This window comes from Myotis daubentonii, chromosome 3 (assembly GCF_963259705.1).
Source record: "Myotis daubentonii chromosome 3, mMyoDau2.1, whole genome shotgun sequence".
Lineage (NCBI taxonomy): Eukaryota > Metazoa > Chordata > Mammalia > Chiroptera > Vespertilionidae > Myotis > Myotis daubentonii.
The window spans coordinates 183,971,420-183,987,302 of NC_081842.1; the positions used below are offsets into that span (position 1 = coordinate 183,971,420).

General features: G+C 36.5%; 1 protein-coding gene across 7 annotated transcripts in view; it reads right to left on the minus strand.

Annotated features, from left to right (window-relative positions):
- ZFYVE9 (zinc finger FYVE-type containing 9) overlaps nt 1-15,883 on the minus strand; it is a 140,610-nt gene that overhangs the window by 55,106 nt on the left and 69,621 nt on the right. For 6 of the 7 annotated variants that reach the window (XM_059689585.1, XM_059689583.1, XM_059689581.1 and 3 more), the window contains 3 exons: nt 4,663-4,762; nt 2,036-2,212; nt 237-406 (listed from right to left, as the gene is read on the minus strand). In XM_059689585.1, the coding sequence (XP_059545568.1) occupies nt 237-406; nt 2,036-2,212; nt 4,663-4,762 (447 nt within the window). The remainder of the gene's footprint in view (nt 1-236; nt 407-2,035; nt 2,213-4,662; nt 4,763-15,883) is intronic. The other variant, XM_059689582.1, reaches the window with a different exon arrangement.

The window sequence follows — 15,883 nt, forward strand, 5'->3', positions numbered from 1 at the left end:
TGAGAACAACCTTCATAAGAATCTTTCTCCTGAAAAAACTTGCAAATATAGAATAAGAACTGATTTTGCCACATATACTGTACCCCTATAAAACACACACATGCACTACTAGTAGACTGTATCCAAACTTACAGGGTTCCATAGAAAGGTCACTCAACTTAGAAACAAGCAAGACCGAGGCAGCACATGCTAAGGAAAGTAAGCACTCACTTTTAGTTACCATTTTGCTTTCTTACCTCTGCTGGTAGAGGACTGGTAGTTACTGGCTTGACTGGGTCATGTGACACAGCCAGGGTTCCTGCAGAGGAAGTTCCATTCATTGTTAATTTGGCTGCATCAGCAACTTCTCCATTAGGCAAGATCCCATCAGCAAACCAAACTCGCCTTTGTTCTCTGGGCTGAGCCACTTAAGGAACCAGAAAAATAAAAGGGGCATCAATGTGACATCGGTAGGGTTTCTAACATCAAAGAAGAGAAGGTCACCAATTCCAGATGTTAAAAAAAAAAAAAAATCACTATTTAGCATCTTATAATTAGAAACATCAGAACTGTAACTGTGTGTAAAAGTGGTTAAAAATTAATAAAATACACATTTAAGTATATATTACTTATATAACTTATATGCAAAGATTTAAAACACTTTGGTTTAAAATATGAAGAATTCTTAAATACACCTATGATGATATCACATACTCTGTCCCATGACACTAAAAGAGAAACTAAAGAAAGTGTTTTAAGTACCTAGGAAATAAATAGTAGGGGGAAAATATCTAGCAGTAGACATCCACATCTCCTAAAAATATGAGGTTCCATAGGAATTAAATATCTGGAAAAGTGCTATGGTATTTTTAAAGGGCAAAAGACACCTTGAAGAATCTTGAAGAATTATTAATTAAAAAGGAAGAATTGGCTCAGACATATAAGAATTGGGAAGCAAACTGACCAGAACTTTGGCTAAAGTGTAACTGAAGGAGAAAAAGACTTATCTGGCAGTGAAAAAGTAGTTGGCATTTTAGTAAAAGGACAGGAGAAAGCTGGAAAACTGAATTTGATGAGATAATATTTTTAAATCCAGTTTTGGAAATCAATTCAAAGAGCCAAAACAAAGAGAGATTAGGGAAGAACAACAAAAATGACAAATGAAGTAAAGAGAATAAAGATTTTAAGAAAGAAAACCTGAACTCATAAAAATACAGAATATCATTAAGGGATAATCCGAAGAAAGGGGAAAATGGGGAAGAGTATGATAATGTCAATAGAAGACTTTGATCTTCAAAAGGGGAGAAGGGCTATTAAGCAAGGGGAAGGGAATACTACTATACAAAAAGATATAAAATTAATGCAAGAAGATTGATTTTAATTATCAAGGGAAACTTCCTAACAAGATCATTTTAAGGAAATATGTAATTGTTACTTTTACTACTGATAATCCCCTGAACGTACAAAGTGCCTTTCATCTGACAATATCATAGTCATAGAGATATAATTAAAATAAGTTGAGCCTATAATTTCCTATCTACCATATGATATAATCAGAATTGAAGTTCTGAATTTTATAAAGATCTATGTACCTAACACAATATTTCCATATTTTTATATGAATAGATTAAAAATGAAGAGAAAATGGCTCTGTATGTGTCAAAAAGCAATGGGCTGGTCAGAAGGAAGAACTCTCATTTTCATCACTTAGTGAACTCCTATAAAAGAACATTAAAGTAGGCATGAAGTTAGGATTTTGCAGGCAGACTTCAAAATCTGCATCTCTTTTCAAATATAAGCAGTGTAATTGCTCCATTCTAAAGTTAAAGAGAACACGGGCATATTTTTAGAGATGCCTCCAAAGTATCAGGCAACACATTATTCTTTACTTGCCCGGAAATAGTCTCAACACATTTCTCACCTTGTTCTTCCACTTTAATAACCATCCAAAGGGACTTATCTGTAGTGTTTTAAAGACTTGTGCTGTAAAATCACATCAGCACCTTTTCAGAGGAACTTGGTGAGGAAAAAGAGAGAACAGCACATGATCCCCTACCTTCTGCTCCAGGGTGCTTTAAAACTCCCACAGGTACCATCACAGTGGGAGGTGGAGAGCTCAGGGCTCCTGAGGCCTGAGCTTGCTGCAAGGGAGGGATAGTAGAACAGTATTCAGCAGGATTGTTAGGGTTAGGGCTCTGGCTTGAGGCACTCATCATGTTCTCCCAGGCTTGAGCTAAAGCAAATACAGACACAATCAATGTGAATGGATTGCAAAATATGGACATCAAGACCTCCAAATATTGGATAAATAATGTAGCTCCTCCTCATTAACACTCATAGTATGTCTCTCTTCTAGCTGGCTAGTGAAATAGTATTAAGGAGATAAGTAATTTTAGTCAATAAAGGAGACCATTTAGTTAAGTAAACTATTTGGAAGCAAGAAATAAGAATTACATGATACTTCTAATACAGACTGATAGGTCAGTCTGAAGTTAATGACTAGGCCCCTGACTTCTGTGAAGGAGAGCACGCATTCCCTTAGTGAAACAACATCAAACTTATTAAGGATTTGCAACTGGGATAGTACTTAGGCATTTGGAGGTGGGGTGGGAAGGTTTAATGTTCAATACATTTTATAAAGTTCGAGCAAAACTAAAAATCAGGGGCTAAAATAACATGACTCCATTGTATAATATTTTCTTTGTCATTTCTAGACTTTTAGGTTCTTCTCTTAGGTAAGGTAAAATCTCATTTAAAAAATTCTGAAGCCTAAAGCTCAGAAGAATGCATCTCAACACTTTTGTGGATTCTGCTTTTGTGCAATGATCACACTGAGTAAAAGTATCCAGCAAAAACAACCATTTCACATCTTTGGTGTGTCTCAAAAGCATAGGACCCATTTGAACATGAAAATGTGCCATCAATAAATATAAATGCTCATAATATGTTAAAGTACTATATTTTGTTAGTCTATAATTTAACTAAATACTGTCATATCAACTACTATCTTTAAAGAAAATAGGATCAAAGATGCTACATAAATGAAAGCTTTTAAATTTTATATTCCAGGTTCAGGTAATATCACATGCCCAAGAATAGACACCACCCAATTTTTTGAACATCTTTTTAAAAATCTCATTCAATGTCCAAGAATGATCCATAAGATTCTGAATATTTATTGCCTCCAAACTGCAGGACAAAGCTGGAAACAACAGCTATGTTCCTTTGAAAGCATTGGCAGAAAGAAGGGAAGAGAAAAAGAAAAAGAGACAGGGAACACTGAAAAGCATCAAATTAAATATTCCGTAAAAGACTGGGCTAAGCCATGCGAGAGAAAAGACACTGGAAAAACCAAGAAAAGTAAATTATTTTAGGATCCCATTAAGGGCATCTTTGCTTAATAAAATCTAAGTAGTCCATATGAATCCTCTGACATTTCCTTCATCTTTAGCTTTGCCAAGTTTAAAAAAAAAAAAAAAAAGCTATCAAGTTGAAAGACCTCATCAAATAAAAGTGGTATTGGGTACTGTAATTAAGCAGCATGCCCTTAACTGTGGATATATGTCTGAAAATGAAAGTAGGAATAAAAATTACCAATTGAGCAACAGAGTGAAATAACCATCTAAAAAATGACCTTTAAGAGTAAAGAGAATGAGTTCATATTTGATCAAAATTATAAGAATTCAGAAATGGGAGGAAATTGGGTGGCTCATAGGAGATTAGAACAGATCAGATTAACTGACATGCAATAGGTTAATAAGCCAGCAACAGGGAAACATCACTATGAGCAACACAGACAGACAGAGCAAGAGGGGCCTCAAGCAGGTAAGTTTCAGCTTCCAGGAGGCACACTACCCTGGTACAGGCAGCAGTGGTATCCAAGTTCAACATTTTATGTCTATTAGTAATTGTTTTGACAACTGTACAAAGATGCACTCAAAGAGGAAAATACTACAGCCTACTCAATTATATATCTCTTTAAGAGAATACTCTGGTGGCTTTTGTTTGTTTAACTAAAATGCCTTGGGTTCATTTCCAATTCTGCAACAGAGGAACACTGGATAAGCTATATTTATCTTCTCCTGGATGGATGGATACACACACACACACACACACACACACACACACACACACACACATATATTTACCACATAACTAAATTCAAAATCATTATCCTTATAACAAATCTAAGTAGTATTAAGGAGATAATAGAGAAATGCAATTTTCTATTTGATCCCAGATGCTAAAATGTTTATTTTTAACAAGGTGAATGAAACAAGATGTTAATAAAAATATATTCTAAGTTATTAAGGTATTTCCTAGAAAGAGATAGCTTCCCTTGAAAGGAAAACCTCAGTTCAATTTTAATATTTCATCATCTAAGTGGTCAAGAGTCCCCTACACCCATCCCACTCCAATCATTTCACAGAACATTAACAGCCATATAGCACCAGATTTCCACAAGAACTTCCATTCTTTCTGCAAAACTTACCTGACTTTAGCATTCATTCATTACATTAGGCACAGGTATTCTGAAATGCTAAAATATTTTTAAAACATGGAAATTTAGCTAAATATTTTCAATTGAAGTTATGACATTTCAGAAGCTAAACAACTTGTAGAGAAAGACAGGAAATTCTCTTGATCTCAATAACTGTGAATTCAACCTGTTTTAATACTTACCATTCATTAGCACTGAGTGGCAGATTACACATACTCTAGCTTCCTTTCTATCCATGTATAACAATTTACATTTCAGGCTACAGCAGGAAGCACAGAAAACCTGCAGGAAAAGAACATAATAAATTTACTTAGGATCACAATAGAAGTAAACCAGTACTGACAAACACTGACTGATAGAAAACCTTATTAAAACACTAAAAACATTAAAGGAAAATGCAGTTGAGCACAAGACCCAATTCAAAAGCAAGAGCGTGAGATTACATGTCTGCCAGCAATAAGGAAAGTGAATTTTGGCTAAAAATAAAAATCTTAGCCAAGATCAGCAAATACACATGGGGGGATGGAGGAGAGAATCTGAGCTGCCCTTAGGCAAAATTCCTACACACAATATCAAATAACATAGGCATTTATAGATAGTTACATCTGCTATTTCTATTTGGGAAGGTAACATAGCAGGATGAAATAAACAAAGACTGGGAATTCTGAGTTTTAACTTCTGTTTTTTACTACCTTTATGTGAGGAATAATAATCATACCAAGCACCTTATTTTCACTAGCACCTTATTTCACCTTCTAGGCTTGATTCTTGATAATCTTCTTTTTCCCTTCCACACCAGGCAAAAGAATCTCCTTAGCTCCCTGTGAAGATTTATTTTCTTCAGAACTCACTAGTAACTTATCCCAGAAAGCTTTATACAAGCAGAAAGCTGTTCTCAGTAAATTCTATTAATCCAGTTTTTATGGCCAATATGTACCTATAGCTTACAAAGATGAACCAAGAAATGAAGTCATATCAAAGACAGTATAAGAGAGATCATCTCCTCTCTTTCTAGGTGTTATTAATATCTAGCTACTATGACTACCAATTTACAGTTTTCAGAGGCTTTTTATTTTCAAAGTAATTCTGAGATGTAGGAAGAACAGGGGATATATTATTTTCTCTCAAAAGAAACTAAGTTTGGATGGTTAAATGACATGCTCAAGTTCACCACAAACTGTATAAATACTAGGAACTCTACATCTATTATCTCATTTAACCTTGAAAATTCTATGAAGACATTTATAATTAACAGAGTTAAATAAACAAATGCTCAGTCATATAGCTAGTAAGTTACATAAGTTTCTACAGGCTCTGTTCTTAACCACTATGTGATATATTGCCTCATACTAATTCATGTATTTCATTTTAATTTGAGACTTGACTTTTCCTTCTCCCTCATCATGACCACATCCAGTCAGTCACTAGGTCCTGTTGGTTTTCCCTCTTAAACAGTTCTCCCCACTCTTCCTCTCCATCACTAATGCTGCTGCCTTTTTTCAGGCCTTTATTATCTGAAGCCTAGAATATCATATCAATTATCTGTCTTTCTAATTTTCAGATACATCTTTCCAATTCATCTTTCACCCAAATGTGAAATGACAGAGAACTTTTTAAAAAGTAAATTTAATTATGTTTACCTTCCTTAAATCCTTTAATTACCTTTCTAATCAAGAGGTAAAACCAAGACACAATTTATTCATTTACTCCACAAATATTTGAGCCCTGACGTGCTAGGCACCATGCTACCCCACTGGGTGTGGCAGTGAACAAACAGACATAGTCCTTGCCTTTGTGGAATTAACGGTCTATGGAGGTTATAATCTAAAATCAAACAAAGTTCATGTAAAATTACTTTCTGCAAAAAAGTGCATAAAAAAAAAATTAAAAAAGATCATGTAATCTAGGCTTACCGGATTGGCAGGGTCAGGGAAGGTTTTATTTAGGGAATGACAGAGATAAAATTTGAAGTATGGATAAAAGTTTTCTATGCATAAAATGTTACTAAGAAGTGAAACAATAATAAGCAGAGGAAATTGTATGTGCACAGGTTCCATTAGGGGAAGAAGCATGGATCCATCAAGGAAGTAAAAACAAGTTAATGTGGCTAGAGACCTGAGAATTAGGGGCTGCATGGAGTAAGAGAAGGCCAGACCAAGCAAAGGTTCTATAGGTTGTATGAATAATTTTGGTCTCTTTACTACAGCAATGGGCAATCACTTAAATATTTTAATCAGATAAAGACATGACTATATCTGTATTGCTACAGTATAGAGAAGAAATGGAGGGGAGCAAGAATAAATTTGGGATGGTTCAACATACAAAAATCAATCAACATAATATACATTAACAGATGAAGGGGGAAAAACCCACATGACCATCTCAATTGATGCAGAAAAGGCATTTGAAAAAATTCAACACTCTTAATAACAAAAACACTCAAAAAACTAGAAATAGAATATAATATAATTAAGTCCACATATGAAAAAGCCACAGCAAACATCATACTCAATGGTGAAATACTGAAAGCCTTTTCCTCTAAGATCAAGAACAAGCCAAGTATGCCTGCTTTCACGTCTTCTATTCAACATAATACTGAAGTTCTAGCCAAAGTAATTAGGCAACAAAAAATAAATAAAGGCATATAATTGGACAAGAAGTAAAATTATCTATTTGCAGATGATATGATCTTTTATGTAGGAAACCCTAAAGATCACACACACACACACACACACACACACCAAAAAACAAAACAAAACAAAAAAAACACTGTTAGAACTAATAAATGAATTCAGCAAAGTTGCAGGATACAAAGTCAAAACACAAAAATCAGTTGCGTTTCTATACACCAATAATGAACAATCTGAAAAGGAAATTATGAAAACAAATCCATTTATAATAGCATCAAAAAGAATAAAATAAGACTGAATAAAATATTTGTGCCATATATAACAAAGAGCTAAGAAACATTATATATTCAAAGCTTCAATAAACTAATATAAAATACACATACCTTCAAGGAAAAAGATGCAAAGAACTCATACAAGTAAATTCATAGAAAAATATATTAAATGGTCAATAGATATAGATATATTAAATATCACTCATGACAATAAAATATTTTTAAATGACATATTTTTTTCCTATCGTACAAGCAAAGATTTTTTTTAAAAACCTGGTATTATCCAATGGTGGTGAGGGTACAAAGAAAAGATAAACTTTCTCTCATATCCTGCTAATGATAGTATAAATTGGTAAGTTAATTTAACAGTATCTTTAAAATTTTTAAGTGTTCATTCCTTTTGACCCAACACATGCAATTTTAAAAATATGTCCTACTAAGTACTTCTACATGTGTAAAGATATGTACACAAAAATTATCTATGGACAGCTTGTAATAACCAAAAGTTATAAATAACCCAAACTGTACTGGAACAATTAAACTGAGTATAATCATAAAATGGAATTCAGCCTATAAAAAAGAATGAGATAATTCTGTTTGTACTATTCAGGCTGGAAAAAGAATGAGATAGTTCTGTTTGTACCAATTGACATGGAAAAGTAAAGTAAAATAAGTTGGAATATGAGAGTTGGATAGAAATAGGGTCTTTTTCTTTCTCTTTTTATATTTTATGTAATTTTTAGATGTTAGATTGGGATATTTATTTTGAGATTTTTTTCTGTATTTAAAAACATGGAAGAAAAAATAATATTAAGTTGATGTTACAAGTTACATTGTATCTGCACCAAATACATATGTTGAAGTCTTAACCCCCAATTCTTCAGAAAGGACCTCATTTGGAGACAGGGTCTTTACAGAGGTAATCAAGTTAAAATGAGGTGATTAGGGTGGGCTCCTAATCCATTACAACTAGTGACCTTATAATAGGAAAAAGTTGGACACAATACATATATACAGAGAAAATAACATGAATATAAAGACAGCTATCTACAAGTTAAGGAGAAACACATGGAACAGATCCTTCCCTCACAGCCCTCAGAAGGAACTAACTCTGTCATTACCTCAATGTCAGACTTCTTCCCAATGGAATTGTAACACAATAAATCTCTGTTGTTTAGACACGCAGTTAGTGGTATCCTGCACAGCAGCCTTAGGAAACTGATGCAGTTGGGAACTTTTAGAAGTACAGAGAGGGCTTGTGCTTTGGCAAAATAACCACAAGCAAAAATGAAGAAAAGAAAAAGAACACAAAAGAATCCCACAAAGACATCTTTTTGAAAAACTAAGGTAGGGGGCAGCATAATGCAGTTAAACAGGAAGACCCAAGAACATCCATCCTTCCCAATATCCCATGGGCCTAACAATAGTGTGGATTGGATCCTTTATATTTCCAATGGGATTAGAAAAAGGCACAGAAGTTAGAAAAGTAGATGACTTGCCAAGAACTACCTAGAATGGAGAGGAAATGAGACACAGGTAGGGGATGCATTTCTGTAGAATCACCCAGGCCAGAGAACTACGTGGAAATCGAATGTCACATACACCACAACACTGGACAGTGTCTGTGACTGACACAGTGTACCGCAATACAAAATTAATAAAAAACCTGGAAACCCTGACCCCGTTCTCAAAAAGACAAACACTACGATGTAATAACATACTCGGGTCAATAGAATAAGTATTTAAATTAGTACCTAAATCTCATAGAAAAAATAAGCAGAAGAGATTTGAAGCAACTAAGCAAAGGTTAGTAATCCTGGATTTAAAAATACCAGAATTTGCCTCCCATGAACCAGGTTAGTCAGTGTTTCTCAACAAGTGCACTCAGCATTTGGGTGGATCAATTCTGCACTGGACAACACTGCCCCATTTATTACCACGGGATATTTAACAGCCCTGGTCCCAGATTACTAAATGCTAACAGCAACCCCAGTTACTATGACAACAAAAAAAAATCCTACCACATTTCTAACATCATCTAAGTCAGTGGTTCTCAACCTTCCTAATGCCGCGACCCTTTAATACAGTTCCTCATGTTGTGGTGACCCCCAATTTCATTGTTACAAATAGAACATAATTAAAGCATAGTGATTAATCACAAAAACAATATGTAATTATATCTGTTTTCCGATGGTCTTAGGCAACCCCTGTGAAAGGGTCGCGACCCACAGGTTGAGAACCGCTGATCTAAGTACTTTGCCCAGTTTTCTGAGCTAGAGGCACAGAGTCAAAGAGTAAAATCTGTCTAGAACAGTGGTCCCAGTGTGGGGCACATGCCCCAGAAGAGGGCAATTTGATTTTTAAGGGGGGGCAATTCGAGAATGAGTTATTAACAGTAAATTTTTTGCATTTTTTTATGGTTCTAGAGGCCTCACATACAGTATATAGATATATATTGTGACATATTTGTGCATTTCAGTTCTCTATTATATGTCTTGAAACTTTATTTGCTATTTTTTCGTATCACTTCATGTTATTTTTTTTAACAATTTCTCAGTGATTTCTTCCTCAGTACTTCAACTGTCCTTTTGTTCTTTTTTTAAAAATATATTTATCTGATTTTTAACAGAGAGGAAGAGAGAGGGATAGAGAGTTAGAAACATCGATGAGAGAGAAACATCGATCAGCTGCCTTCTGCACACTCCCTACTGGGTATGTGCCTGCAACCAAGGTACATCCCTTTGACCGGAATCAAACCTGGGACGCTTGAGTCCACAAGCCAATGCTCTATCCATTGAGCCAAACCAGTTAGGGCATGTCCTTTTGTTCTTTTATTTTTCTCTTTCATGGAGGCCATTTTCTCTGGAAGCTTGTTTAGACCAAGTTAATGGACTTTTAGACTTCCTCCATGTGAATAAAAGTTCACTTTTTGAATAATAAGAATTATATGTCACAGGGAGGGCATCAGGATTTTAGAGATGCTTAGATGAGGCATGGCCAAAAAGGTTGGGAACCACAGGTCTAGAAAAAGAATTACATATTTATATATAAAAACTTAACTTATATTGCTGAAATATCATACCTCATACTTTAATTATTACAACGAACACAATCTACTGCAAACTATTGCACTTATTCTCTATTTTCCCAAACTAGAACGTAAATTCCATGGAGCAACAGACTAAAGTATTTCAGTGCTATCACACTGAAACAAAATAGGCACTAGACAAATGTTTATTATTTCCTTGATCAGTAAAATTATTGCACAAATGAATACATGAATGGAGTAACAAACATTAATATGCACTTATCTGGGAAGGGCTATATTGTACATGACCAAATTCACAACTTGAACAATGACAAGCACATTTTAAGCAGCTTATTAATAATAGTGAGTTCAAATTTTATAGGCCAAATGGTTATGAATGACCTTAAATGACAAGATCTGTATGACCTTACAGTAAAAAAAAAAACAAATTATGATTTATAATACACTAGAGGCCCAGTGCATGAAATTTGTGCACTGGAGGGGGGGGGTGTCCCTCAGCCCAGCCTGTACCCTCTCCAATCTGGGATCCCTCGAGGGATGTCCAACTGCCCATTTAGGCCCGATCCCAGGGATTGGGCCTAAACAGGCAGTCGGACAACAACCCTCTCAAAATCCAGGGCTGCTGGCTCCCAACCGCTCGCCTGCCTGCCTGCCTGATTGCCCCTAACCACTTCTGCCTGCCAGCCTGATCACCCCCTAACCGCTCCCCTGCCAGCCTGATTGACAACTAACTGCTCCCCTCCTTGCCCTCCCTGCCGGCCTGGTCGCCCCCAACTTCCCTCCCCTACAGGCCTGGTTGTCCCCAACTGCCCTACCCTGCAGGCCTGGTCACCCCTAATTGCCCACCCCTGCTGGCCTGGTCACCCCCAACTGCCCTCCCCTCCAGGCCCGGTCATCCCCAATTGCCCTCTCCTGCAGGCCTGGTCACCCCCAACTGCCCTCCCTCCCATGCAGGCCTGGTTGCCACTAACTGCCCTCCTCTGCTGGCCATCTTGTGTGTTGGAGTGATGGTCAATTTGCATGTTACCTCTTTATTAGATAGGATATGCTATACAATCTTCCAGTTAAAATGCTGGTTGAGATGTTCCATTTGTGTGTTTACATGTAATTTTTTAAAATATATTTTTTATTTCAGAGCGGGAGAGAGCAACAGAAACATCAATGATGAGAGAGAATCATTGATTGGCTGCTTCTTGCATGCCCCCTTCTGGGGATTAAGCCTGCAAACCTGGCATGTGCCCTGACCGGGAATTGAACTGTGAACTCCTGGTTCACAGGTCAATGCTCAATCACTGAGCCACACGGCCAGGCTACATGTAATTTTCTTTAATGTGGCACTTATGGGTTCCAATCTTAACTTTATCATTCACTGGCCAAATGACTTTATGTGAATAATTTAAACTCTGTGAACCTCAGGTTTTTCTCATATGTAAAATTGAAATATTATTCTCCTCATAAGGCTTTTATGGATAGTGAGATAATATATGTAAAATATAGCACATACATAATATAAATGTATCATGGTGCTCTTTTTAAAATTTCCCATTTATGGCTTCCCTCATAATAAATCTTACTGCCAAAGTTATGAACCAGCTTCATACTCAAGTACCATTTGTACCTATTTATACCACTTTACAGTGTGAATAACACTCCTTTGCAATTCTTGAAAATTTAAATCATCAAATGTTCACTTATTTCCTTTCATATTAGAAAGTGGAAATAATGATGTCCCAAGTCTTCAAAAAACCCTGTAATTATGTCAAAAATAACTGCCTTGCAAGAATCAGAAAGTGCATGTGACTGACCAATATCCAGCTATTAACAAAGACCAATGACAGAAACAAGTTGTAAAAATTCTTAAATGCAGAAGAGTATCTTAACATTTCTTTAACATGACAATACCATTATCCACACCTTTAAAAATACCAAAATCAATATAGTAAGAATGTAAGCAATTCAAAAAATTCCAACCCTGTGCCTGTCCAAACTTTACTGTTATTAACTGAAAACAATAGTAATTATCAGAGTTGCTTTAAGAGTGTATCACAGACAGGGCTAACAAAGAGTTTCTAATTTAACCTATAAACTTTATTTCCAAGTTAAGCTAAATAAACAGGAAGATACAACACCAATGCTATAAGTAAACAACATTAAACATAAAACTTTAAACTTGTTTGAAGATATTAGGCTCATTTCCTTTAATAAACTATGAATTAATTTATATATATATTCTGTTATTACCTTGTAGATAAGTTAAATTGCATTGTAAGTTTTGTATGTGTTAAAAAGTGCTAATTTGTAAAAGGCAAACAATTATAAAACATATCCCTATTTTAATCATATTCCAGCCATTCATTTTTTAAACTTACTAGAAAAATCTTCAATTATATAAAAGTAGACAGAACAGCATAACAAACCCCCAAGTGCCCATTGCATAGATGAAACAATTATTAAAGCCAATCCTCACCCACTTATCCCCCATTTAATCATCCTATATAATAAAAGCCTAATATGCTAAGTGTCTGACCATTTGTTTGACCAGTCGCTATGATGTGCACTGACCACCAGGGAGCAGATGCTCCAACCAGTAGGTAAGCTTGCTGCTGGGGTCCGGCTGATTGGGACTGGGCGAGACGGGCCGGACAAGTCCTGGAGCCCTCGCAGTCCCTCCTCAGCCCTAATAGTGTACCAGTGGGGTCCCTTGGCCTGGCCTGCGCCCTCTAGCAATCCAGGACCCCTCAGGGGATGCCAGAGAGCCGGTTTCGGCTCGATCCCTGCAGGCCAGGCTGAGGGACCCCACTGGTGCATGAATCACGAATCCATGCACTGAGCCTCTAGTCCCGTGGTCGGCAAACTGCGGCTTGTGAGCCACATGCGGCTCTTTGGCCCCTTGAGTGTGGCTCTTCCACAAAATACCACGTGTGGGAGTGCACATACACTGCGATTGAAACTTCGTGGCCCATGTGCAGAAGTCGGTATTTTGTGGAAGAGCCACACTCAAGGGGCCAAAGAGCCGCATGTGGCTTGCGAGCCACAGTTTGCCGAGCTGCAGTTTGCTGACCACTGATCTAGATCATTTTTCAATATGCCACTTTGACATTATGCATGTCATCAAGCTATTTTTTTAACTATAGGTAATGAAGATCGTGTGTGTCTAAAGGGATACTGAAGAAATTAATAGTATTAGGAATAAATAAAAAAGGAAGCCGAAACCGGTTTGGCTCAGTGGATAGAGCGTCGGCCTGCGGATTGAAGGGTCCCAGGTTCGATTCCGGTCAAGGGCATGTACCTGGGTTGCGGGCATATCCCCAGTGGGAGATGTGCAGGAGGCAGCTGATGGATGTTTCTCTCTCATCGATGTTTCTAGCTCTCTATCTCTCTCCCTTCCTCTCTGTAAAAAATCAATAAAATATATTTAAAAAAAAAAAAAAAGGAAACAGTAATAGCAAAATAAAACCCTCAATGTTGCCCACATAACTGGCACCTTGATAAACAGCATTCCAGTCTAACTGTGATGACTGCCAGAAAACACACTTTCAGCACAGTTTCAAAATGGTTAATGGCATATTCTTCCTACAAAGTGACCTTAGCTAATCAGTGAGTTTAGAGATAAATCAGTGCTAGCATAAATCTTTGTCTCCTTTTCTTTCCTTTCTTTTTTAAAACACAGAATTTCATACAAGCTTTTTCAAGAGCTGCAGAGAATCAGAGATAAGGCCTATGCAATCCCCTCCTTTTACAGAAAGGAAACAGAAGCCCAGAGCTTTTCATGCCCTTTTCAGTACTCGTTTCTATACCTCCTCTCCTACAGTTCTCTTCTTTCTTCTGTCTACTCAAGCCATCATGCAGCAAAAATTAATCGATTTTGACTTTTTAAGTCAAAGTGGAAAAAATAGTAAATTGGAGTGGTATATACTGTTGTCATTAAATCCCTCCTTATTCAATGATTTGGTGCCCATATTGTTCTTTTCCTACTTTGTAGTTCAAGACTTGATAGGTGAAATATAACCTAAAATCCTGCTACCTTTTAACTAGGCTCCCTCATCACCTGATAGCACCAATCATTCAATATTTTTGTCTTCCTTAAAAATTCAAATACTCAAATTCCCAATGGTCCTTCACCACTGCCCAAAACTAATGTTCACCTCAAGACAATGACATATTTCTAGTAAGCAACTCAAGTACAGATAAATTTTGTTGCTACATCTAGTGTTGTAAAAAGAAGATGGGGCTTTGGAGTAGGACAGATTTGTGTTAAAATCCATGCATTCTCATTTATAAACTCAGAATTAGGCAAGATACTTATTAACCTTTCTGAAGTGCATTTTTCTCACTTGTATATCTCAGAGAATTGTGATGTTAGACTAGATAAGTCTAGCATAAAGTGGAAGTGTTCAAAAATATTATTTTATTCTCATCTTTCATAACATGCCAAACAAGTACAAAATAACTACATTATAAGTATCAGTTCAAAAAGTTTTACTTTTAAAGGTTATTCTTATGTCTACTTCTATCAAATAGTAGATAGAACAGAGTCATTTACCAGCTGGCACCAGTCTCATCAATGACAGTAATGGATAAAGTGTGACAAAGCCTTGCAAATGACTAGAAACTCAATGGCTTTCTTAGACCTTTGAAGTCAAGTGTCAAATAAGAGTCAAAATATTCATGATAAATGGAGTTTGACAGAGGATGAATAACCATAATCTACTGGAATCAGTGATTTCCAAAGGAAATTAATATCTATAATAATAAAAGTGTAATATGAGGGGCAATGAGGCAGGCAGGCAGAGGCAGTTAGGGGTGATCAGGCAGGCAAGCAGAGGCAGTTAGGGGCAACCAGTCAGGCAGGCGAGTGGTTAGCGGTAATAAGGCAGGCAGGCAGGCAGAGGCGGTTAGGGGCGATGAGGCAGGCAAGCAGGGTGGTTAGGGGCAATCAAGCAGGCTGGCAGGCAAGCAGTTAGGAGCCAGCAGTCCCAGATTGTTAGAGGGTGCAAGCAGGGCTGAAGGACCGTGCCCCCACCCCCCACCCCCCGTGCACGAATTTCGTGCACCGGGCCTCTAGTGGATATATAATAATGGTAATAGTTTAAACTCAGCACCTTTTGGGGAAGGAGTTTTTTGTACTCTTATTTAATGTCTAGCATATATAGGACAAGTAGGGATTATACTGCTATATGGAGCAATTATCTAAATTAATGTATGAAATCATAAAACTCACATTTGCAGAGCATTTTAGAGTGTGGCATACTTTTCCAATTAACAATGAAGAAATTAATGGAATTCAGATGTCGTGATCCCATTTTAGTATTATAGAAATAAGCTGCAGTATTTCAACTTTCATAAATTCTAACGTAATTATTCTACTTAATAACATTATACCAAAATGAATGTATAAATACTACTTATCAAGAGCTAAAATAAGCCTTATGCTATGCTATATAATTTCTCA